This window comes from Eriocheir sinensis, chromosome 38 (genome assembly GCF_024679095.1).
Source record: "Eriocheir sinensis breed Jianghai 21 chromosome 38, ASM2467909v1, whole genome shotgun sequence".
Classification (NCBI taxonomy): Eukaryota; Metazoa; Arthropoda; class Malacostraca; order Decapoda; family Varunidae; genus Eriocheir; species Eriocheir sinensis.
This window is the reverse complement of record NC_066546.1, coordinates 2,879,231-2,889,230: the sequence shown is the minus strand read 5'-3', so window position 1 is coordinate 2,889,230 and position 10,000 is coordinate 2,879,231. Positions and strand designations below refer to the sequence as shown.

The window sequence follows — 10,000 nt, the reverse complement described above, 5'->3', positions numbered from 1 at the left end:
ATGATACCTAAACCAGGCAAACCATCCACGGATCCCAAGAACTACAGACCAATCTCACTCCTAGAAGTCCCTGGAAAAATCTTTGAAAGAATAATCAACTTACGACTCAGATGTCACCTGGAGGAAAACAACCTTTATAACCCGTCACAGTATGGCTTCAGGGCAGGGAGGAGCACTACGTCAGCTATCTCCATCGCCAGCGAAAAGGTAGCACTCACTAAAGGACAAGGACTAAACTGCACTATTATCCAACGCGACATCAGCAAAGCGTTTGATAAAGTCTGGCTACAGGGCCTGCAATACAAAATACTTCAACTCGGACTGCCAGAGCTAACGGAAAAACTGTTATGTAGCTTCCTTGATCAGCGCTCAGCTTCCATTCGAGTTAAGTCAGCAATATCCTCCTGTTCCCCTGCACAGCGGCGTGCCACAGGGCAGCGTGTTATCACCAACGCTCTTCATCACCTACACCTCTGACATGCCCCGGTCTGATAACAGAAGCTGTATGGATATATATTATGCTGACGACGCGACACAAATAGTGACCTCCAACGGTACCCTAGACCACCATGACGCCCTGGTCGTGCGGGAGGCGAACAGACTCAACACATTTGAAAAAAAATGGAAGATCAAAACAAACATAGACAAGTTCGCTGTGGTCGCACTCGGCAGGAAAAAATTAAATGACATACAAATACAGGGCAACACCATCTCCCACCAAAAACAATGCCAGATATTAGGCCACACAGTGACATCCACCGGCCTGATCGTTAAACACGTCAACGACAAAACCATGAAAGTTAAAACAGCCCTCACATCACTAAACAGATTCTGGCACTTCACAGAGCGGCTCAAACTGTATCTAGTAAAGACTAAGATACTTCCTATACTAGACTACTCACCCACCCCCGACACACATGGCTTCCCACACCAAGATGTTACAGCTTCAGAGGCTGCAGAACAAAGCGCTGAGATTTGCCACCGGACAGAAATACCCGTACACGGAAAACACAGCAGCACAACACCGCAGACTCGGAGTACAACTAGTCAGCACAAGGCTACGGGAGGCGGCCGGAAAGATATGGGAGAAGCTAGACCAGCAAGACGACGTGAACTACACCCACGTCAAGGAGCTTGACGGCAGCACGAACTTGGTCCACCCCTGGTTTCCGCGCAGCTTGAAGTCACTACGAGAACAACCGCCCACACATCACTTCACACAAGTGACGCCATAGCTTAGCTTAGCTCTCTACACACAAACAATCCAAACACACAAACCCCCAGCACGCCGGGGGTATACAAATAAGGTGCCCGATAAACAATAACTACACCAGAACAACTAACGAACCTACACCATACAACTGTACAGTGTACACTCCTACTGTCTTTCCCCACCTGTACCTCACCACTAACCCACTTCCTCTTCGTACTATACCCTTGATTAATATATATATATATATATATATATATATATATATATATATATATATATATATATATATATATATATATATATATATATATATATATATATATATATATATATATATATATATATATATATATATATATATATATATATATATATATATATATATATATATATATATATATATATATATATATTATATATATATATATATATATTACATCAGAGGACACGGCTCACGGGCAATAAAAAGAGTACAAAAAAAAAGTCCGCTACTCGCCGCTCTTATAAAAGATAAAAGTAAAGAGTAGCCAAAAGAGAGGTCAATTTCGGGTGCAGAGGTGTCTTGATACACTCTTCTTGAAAGAGGTCAAGTCATAGGCAGGAGGAAATACAGACGAAGGAAGGCTGTTCCAGAGTTTACCAGTGAAGGGGATGAAAGAATGAAGATGTTGGTTAACTCTTGCGTAAGGTATTTGGACAGTATAGGGATGAGCAAAAAATTGAGCATGAGTAGAAAGTCGTGTGCAGCGGGGCCGTGGGAGTGGGGGAGGCATGCAGTTAGCAAGTTCAGAAGAGCAGTCAGCATGAAAATATCGATATAAGATAGAAAGAGGGACAACATGGCGGCTTAATTTAAGAGGTAGAAGACTATCAGTAAGAGGAGGAGAGCTGATGAGACGAAGAGCCTTAGGGCCGCTTTCACAGTCACGTTTGTTTGTTTTGATCGTTCCCAATGAGCGGCGATCGCCGCTACCAACAAGAAATCCGCTTTCACAGTCGCCTTGCGCGGCGCTGTTTGTTTGCATCAGTACCAGAGATTGGAACCTCTGGTAACGGAGCTCCGGTAGCCGCGGGGGCTCCCCAATGGAGCTTACCAATGACATTAATTAGTAAATAATACAAATTCTTGCTCTCAAATGGTTATATTATTTCTTTAAATAATGTGAAAAAAATATTAAATAGTACAGCAACACGTTGCACGACTTCAATGGTAATTTGAGAAATTTTTTAGAAGAATTTGAATGACATGAACTCACTTCACCTGCTGACCAGTAAACGTCCTGCTGAGAATTTATATTTGATTGATTGATGGTTTATTGTTGCAAAAGTACTCAACAAAGAAGAAGGGAGGACTTTAATACTTGTCACCATTATTCACCTGTTATGCCTTCTTTGTCAAACTCGTATTATTCTAGTTAGCCTAATATGTATGCATAGGGCATATATATAACGAAATCAGCCCTATTAAGTAAAGAATAAATGTGAAGTCTGATAAATAAGTGTGAATAATGAATAAATGTAATTGATGTAGGTGAAAAGTCTGTCTTGCTGACATCTGCTAATATAAGAGAACTTTAATTAATACTTCTCACCATTATTTCACCTTTTCCGCCTAGGAAATTGGCTTTCACCAGATTTGAGGGGTGTATCAGAGAGACACTACACATTTTTTCATCATATTTATTCTTCACAGTTACTCTTTATATTTATTCTTCACGTTTACTTTTTGTACGTTTATTTTTCCTATTACTCCATCATAATCCTCTGCTCAACTGATGTAATGTTGACATTTCCCGCCGCTCCGGCATACCAACACTGCCGAATCACGCGCCTTCGGCTTGTCATGGTCGTTACCACGCTGGTAGTCGCCGATACCACGAAAACAGCGACTGTGAAAGCGGATCGAGGCGATGGTAATGCCTGTTTCCAGGATGGTATAGGGTCTTTGGTTAGGGTGCGTACCAGACGACTGTGAAAGCGGCCCTTAGACTCCACTCTGTCTAGGAGAGCTGTGTGAGTGGAGCCCCCTCACACGCGAGATGCATACTCCATACGAGGGCAGACAAGGCCCCTATAAATGGAAAGCATCTGTGCAGGGGAGAAGAACTGGCGAAGACGGTACAGAACGCCCAGCCTCGAGGAAGCTGATTTAGTAAGAGATAGGAAGTTTCCAGTTGAGATTTTGAGTTAAGGATAGACCGAGAATGTTAAGTGTTGAAAAAGGTGATAGCTGAGTGTTGTCGAAGAATAGGGGATAGATATCTAGAAGATTGTGTCGAGTGGAGAGGTGAAGAAACTGTGTTTTTGAGGCGTTGAAGGACGCCAGGTTCTTTTTGGATCAATCGGAAATAATAGTAAGGTCTGAGGCTAATCGTTCTGCAGCCTCCAACCTGGAATCGTTTAGTTCCTGTTGAGTGGGTCTTCTATTAAAAGAAGTTGGTTAATGCAGAGTGGAGTCATCGGCGTAAAAATGGATAGGACAGTTCGTTTTGGAAAGAAGATTATCAATGAACGACAGAAAGAGAGTGGGAGATAGGACAGAGCCCTGCGGAACACCACGTTTAATAGGTTTAGGGGAAGAACAATGACCGTCTACCACAGCAGAAATAGAACGGTCAGAAAGGAATCTGGAGATAAAGGTACAGAGAGAAGGATAGAAACCGTTGGAGGGTAGTATGGAAAGCAAAGATTTGTGCCAGACCCTATCAAAGGCTTTTGATATGTTCAGCGCAATAGCAAAGGTTTCACCGAAACGGCTAAGAGAGGGTGACCAAGATAGAATGTCTGAAGTGGAAAGGTGCTTTTGAATCTTCCGGTTAAGGATTGATTCGAAAGCTTTAGATAGACAAGAAAGTAAAGCTATAGGGCGGTAGTTTGAGGGAGTGGAACGGTCACCCTTCTTAGGCACAGGCTGTATGAAGGCATACTTCCAGCAATATATATATATATATATATATATATATATATATATATATATATATATATATATATATATATATATATATATATATATATATATATATATATATATATGCTTTCTAAGCTTCCATCCCACGCTTTCTATCCCTTTCTCTATACATACTTTCATCTCCAGTTTCCTTTCTAGCCGTTCTATCTCTGCTGTGGTAGACGGTCACTGTTCTACCCCTAAACCACTCAATAGTAGTGTTCCACTGGGCTCTGTCCTATCACCCACTCTCTTTCTGTTGTTCATTGATGATCTTTCAATAACAAACTCTCCTATCGACTCTTATGCTGATGACTTTACTCCGTATTTTTTTTTTAAAGGAAAAGAAGCAGCTCAAGAAAAACAACACACACACACACACACACACACACACACACACACACACACACACACACACACACAAACAAACTGGTTCAAATACGGACACGGACGGACTGCTATAGGAACAGCGCCGTGCCCGTGACGGTGAAGAGCATCAACTCATTGTAAATTAATCTTAAGAGCAGCACTTTTAAATATTTTTTACTATTATTATTATTTTTTCATATTATTGTGTATATTCTTCACTACCTATGTATTTCATCCACAAAATCTATCCTTATTTTCAGCGATAGGGCTTTAGTGCCTCCCATATTAAACTGTTTATTTTTATTACTACTACTACGACTGCTATTATTATTATTATTATTATTATTATTATTATTATTATTATTATTATTATTATTATTATTATTATTATTATTATTATTATTATTATTATTTATCAATTATATTACATGCACACACATTATAAGCGTATGTCATACGGTTGTAAAGAGACGGGAATCGGATATATAATACTTTGAATATTGAACTCCACTCACGAAAAATTGAGTCCCTGGGCCACGTAGTCCATGAGCCTGACCATGTAGCCGTCGAAGGTCACGAATTGCTTCTCCCGCGTTGATGGGTCAGCCCGGTACACCTTTTTGTGCATGGCGTCCTCGGTCATGGCCACGAGGAGCTGGTACGACATGCTTAGTCTGTAAAAGAAAATCGAGCTCTGTCTTTAGTTTTCTTTAGTTCATCTGACTCTTCAGTGACCACCTCTCTGGCCATACTGACATCACACAACAATATTTCTTCCCCCCCCCCCCCCCCCCACCAACACCTGGTGGGCTTCATATAATGGTGACGTGTCTTCATGAATAATTGTAGATTTTTTTTAATGTGGTATTTGTTTTTATTGATAGTCATGTGGCTAGTTTGGGTTTCTAATTCCGCCTTTTGGGATTGAGTTAGTCAGAAGTGTTTGATGTTCACAGAGTTAAGTCGACATATTACAGACTTTGTCGTAATAAGTAATATAATAAAATCAACAAAACCGACTAACCATGCCTTCAAAAACGGGTCAAAAGAGACATATCAACAACAGTAATTTTGATGAAGACCAAACTAACCAACTAACGTGAAGCCTACGCCAGGGGGTGCGTCGTTCCACTCACCCGCCGACTCCATCCCGAGGGTCAACACGGCAAGCCTCCACGTAGCTGTCCCACGCATTCCAAGGAGTGAACGACCATGAGTTACGTGGGCGTCCCCTTGGTCTCCCTTTCTCATGGTTGTTTCGTACAGAAACAACCCTGCGAGCTGGACCGACGTCCGGGAGGCGCGCCACGTGCTCATATAGCCTGAGGTGGCGTTCACGGACCAAACTGGTAACAGGCCTCGATTCAGTTTCACGGAGTACAGTAGTAGCTGGTTTGACACCTTCCAGTGGTACCTCATGATGCTGCGAAGGCACTTGGTACCAACGGTACCGACACGCTTCTCGAAGTCCCTACAGTGTCCATGTCTCACAGCCATGGACCACATAGACCACATGGACCTGCATAGATATCGGCAACGCCTTATACTCGTACTGGGCGAGTCCATAACACTGTGGGCCAGCCCAATCCGTTGAGTGACTTCCTAATGAGACCCACCATTGTTATGCTCTACGCTACCAAGGTATGTGAAGCTTTCGGTAACTTTGACATCCTCACCACATGATGGACAGACTGAAGCGTGTCATCCAGCAAGCCTACAAACGACTGGACTTTGGTTTTGACCCAGGAGACCTTCCATTTATGTTTTTTTTCCTTTTACATTTCGCCCACGGCGCTGGTATGCTTTCTCGGTGGAGCCTGGTGGTCGGCCCCACCCCATTATGGCATAGGCAAGTGTTTATAGTAGGAGGCTGGCGTCCTCAACCTCCTGTAGGTTTTATTGACCTTATATTGTTGTTTTTTATCATGTTTTTTTTTTAACCGGTTTTATATAGTTTTCTAATATAATTTATTCTGTATTAGGTTCGGCGCCATATGACTCCGCAGTTGCGGCGCCAAGCACAGAACGCCCTAATAATCATTATCATCAAATCAGTGGTGGGCACCGATCACTTTTTTGCTGTTCCGATCCCCGATCATCCGATCAGTTTGGGCAAATGATCCGATTCCGATCATCCGATCATTTTTTAAGTACTGCTGTTCCGATCACCATTCCGATCATCCGATCAATAAAATTTATAATAATTACTATTATTTTTTTCAATAATAATTACAAGAAACACCTACTTTAGGCGTTCTTTAAGTAATAATTTCAAATAAGTAATAACTTAATTATTTGCTTCTAAATATCTTTATTTTTCCTCTTTCTTTTGGTATACAGGACATGATAAGGAAAAAAAATGTTATCTTAACTTCTTATTTTAGGCATTTATTTAAGTCTACTTTTTTTATTCAATTTCTGAAAGTTTGAAAAAGGAATTATGTTCGCTATTTTAACTTGTTTGAAGTTGATTTATAATTCTGACAAACATTTTTCAACGTTTTAATATTTTATCATCGACATCTAGGAAATATTTTTTTACTATTCAATAAAAACGAGCGATAGTGATCATTAATCTCCAATCCTTCCTGATTAAATAGCTTTCTGAATAAAAGATACTGCTCCATAAATAAATTAGTAACAAAAAGAACTTAAGCAATAAGGTTTTGATTTTAAGTGAGCCGGTGTTGTGTCATCTGTCATCCACGTATCCTAAGACATCCCATCCTGCTCTGCGCATGCGCGGAACCCGATGTTTACAAACACAGTATTGATATCGTAGTTTGTCCAGGCAAGATGGCGGCAAGACAGCATGGCAGCTTTTATGGGAAAACGGCCAAATAAAAAAATGACATGGACCCCATAATTCAGATATCCTACCATTAAATGGAGATAATCTGAGAAACATGACCATCAGTCAGAAAAGAGTGTAGGTTATCTCATTTATCACATTTACCGACATACAAGGGGTGTAGGTTATCTCATTTGTCACATTTATTGACATACAAGGGGTGTAGGTTATCTCATTTATCACATTTACCGACATACAAGGGGTGTAGGTTATCTCATTTATCACATTTACCGACATACAAGGGGTGTAAGTTATCTCATTTATCACATTTACCCGCATACAAGGGGTGCAGGTTATCTCATTTATCACATTTACCGACATACAAGGGGTGTAGGTTATCTCATTTATCGCATTTACCGACATACAAGGGGTGTAGGTTATCTCATTTATCACATTTACCGGCATACAAGGGGTGCATGTTATCTCATTTATCACATTTACCGACATACAAGGGGTGTAGGTTATCTCATTTATCACATTTACTGACATACAAGGGTGCAGGTTATCTCATTTATCACATTTACTGACATACAAGGTTTCAGGTTACCTCATTTATCACATTTACCGACACACAAGAGGCTTAGGGTATCTCATTTTTCAAATTTACTGACATACAAGGATAGGCGGTGGCTGAGTGATTAGCGTGCGGGGCCAGGATTCATCACGCCATGGACAATGTCGATTCGAATCCCCACGCTACCACCTGATATTTTTTAGTCACCGCCGAGTGGCTTAAGACTACTACTCACAGGCTGTCCAGAAGCCCACCTATCATCCTGGATTCTAGGAGAAACCGTACAAGCGAATAAAAAATGAGTTCCAGGGGCAGCATGAGCCAAGCATAACTAGCGCCATTATAAAAATTGCCTGCGCCATGACGGGCTTGGGCCGACCACCAGGCCCCTGAAGAAAGCCTACCGGCGCTATAGGCTGAGATGTAAACAAAAAAAAAGTTACCTCATTTATCACATATACCGACATACAAGGGGTTTAGGGTACCTCATTTATCACATTTACCGACATACAAGGGGTGTAGGGTACCTCATTTATCACATTTACCGACATACAAGGGGTGTTGGGTACCTCATCACATTTACCGACATACAAGGGGTGTAGGGTACCTCATTTATCACATTTACCGACATTCAATGGGTGTAGGGTATCTCATTAATCACATTTACCGAGATACAAGGGGTATAGGTTATCTCATTTATCACATTTACCGACAAACAAGGGGTGCAGGTTCTCATAAATCACATTTACCGAGATACAAGGGGTGTAGGTTATCTCATTTATCACATTAACCGATATATAAGGGGTGCAGTTTATCTCATTTATCACATCTACCGACATACAACGGGTGCAGGTTATCTCATTTATCACATTTATCGACATACAAGGGGTGTAGGTTATCTCATTTATCACATTTACCGACATACAAGGGGTGCAGGTTATCTCATTTATCACATTTACCGACATACAAGGGGTGTAGGTTATCTCATTTAACACATTTACCGACATACAAGGGGTTCAGGTTATCTCATTTAACACATTTACCGACATACAAGGGGTGCAGGTTATCTCATTTATCTCATTTACTGACATACAAAGGGTGTAGGAAGAAACTTTCATATTTCAAGCAATTTTCAAATTCAAAACATACGTCAACATTTTCTTTTAAAAAGATAAAAAACAAACTCAGGTGGAACATATCGCGATAGGCAGTAAACAAAGACACGGTACCGTGTCGCAATTCATCCACCCTTTGTTTGTAAACAAATCCTGCGCATGCGTAGATTGGATGGGATGTCTTAGGATACGTGGATGGCAGATGACACCACACCGGGTAGGACACGTAGCAATGGGTTTAAGTTGGATAAGTTCAGGTTCAACAAAGAAATGGGCAAGAATTGGTTTACCAACAGTGGTGGATGAGTGGAACAAACGTAGAAGTCATGTGGTGAGCGCCAACATGATAGATACATTCAGGAAGAGGTTAGATAAGTTCTTGGATGGGAGGGGTATGGGGCGTTAGTTTGGTGCCGTGGTCTGGGCGGCATATTGCGCTGTCTTGCGAGACCTCCTTCCTCCTCCTCCTCTTGTTGTGGGGGGAGCCCGACGGGTGGGAGGGGGGGTGTCGAGGGAAGGCAAAGCCCTCCCCCCGGTTAAGAAGGTGGGGGGTCGAGGCGGGGCGAAGCCCCCTCTTTTAGCTTAGGTTTTGTTGGTTTTCCGAAAAGGAGCCGACGCTGCCGCCATTAAAGGGTGGTAACACTGCAGCAGAAAATGCATAACTGACAACTGGGGCAGGCCACTCGGTTACTGGAGTGAACGGAAGCCCACTACTGCAGCCCACACCACATTTTCATGGCGTCGTGTACTAAGTCCCGCCAAGCAAATAAAGCGACTTTGCACCTGCGAGTCTCGTTCACGATACCTCACCAGGATTAAATAAATTAACGATCAATAATTATCGCTTAATTTTATAAATAAAGACGCTTATTGAAGTAACGTGTATATGTAAGAAGTCCGCAGTCACTTGTTGTCATGACAACGTTGACCACTTTCTTTTCTGTGATCGGTGATCGGAAGTTAGTTTGTGAAGTTCCGATCTCCACAGTCC

General features: G+C 41.6%; 1 protein-coding gene across 1 annotated transcript in view; it reads right to left on the bottom strand.

Annotated features, from left to right (window-relative positions):
- LOC127008546 (probable glutamate receptor) overlaps positions 1 to 10,000 on the bottom strand; it is a 77,726-nt gene that overhangs the window by 33,972 nt on the left and 33,754 nt on the right. The window contains exon 6 of the mRNA XM_050880716.1: positions 5,045 to 5,203. Within this exon, the coding sequence (XP_050736673.1) occupies positions 5,045 to 5,203 (159 nt within the window). The remainder of the gene's footprint in view (positions 1 to 5,044; positions 5,204 to 10,000) is intronic.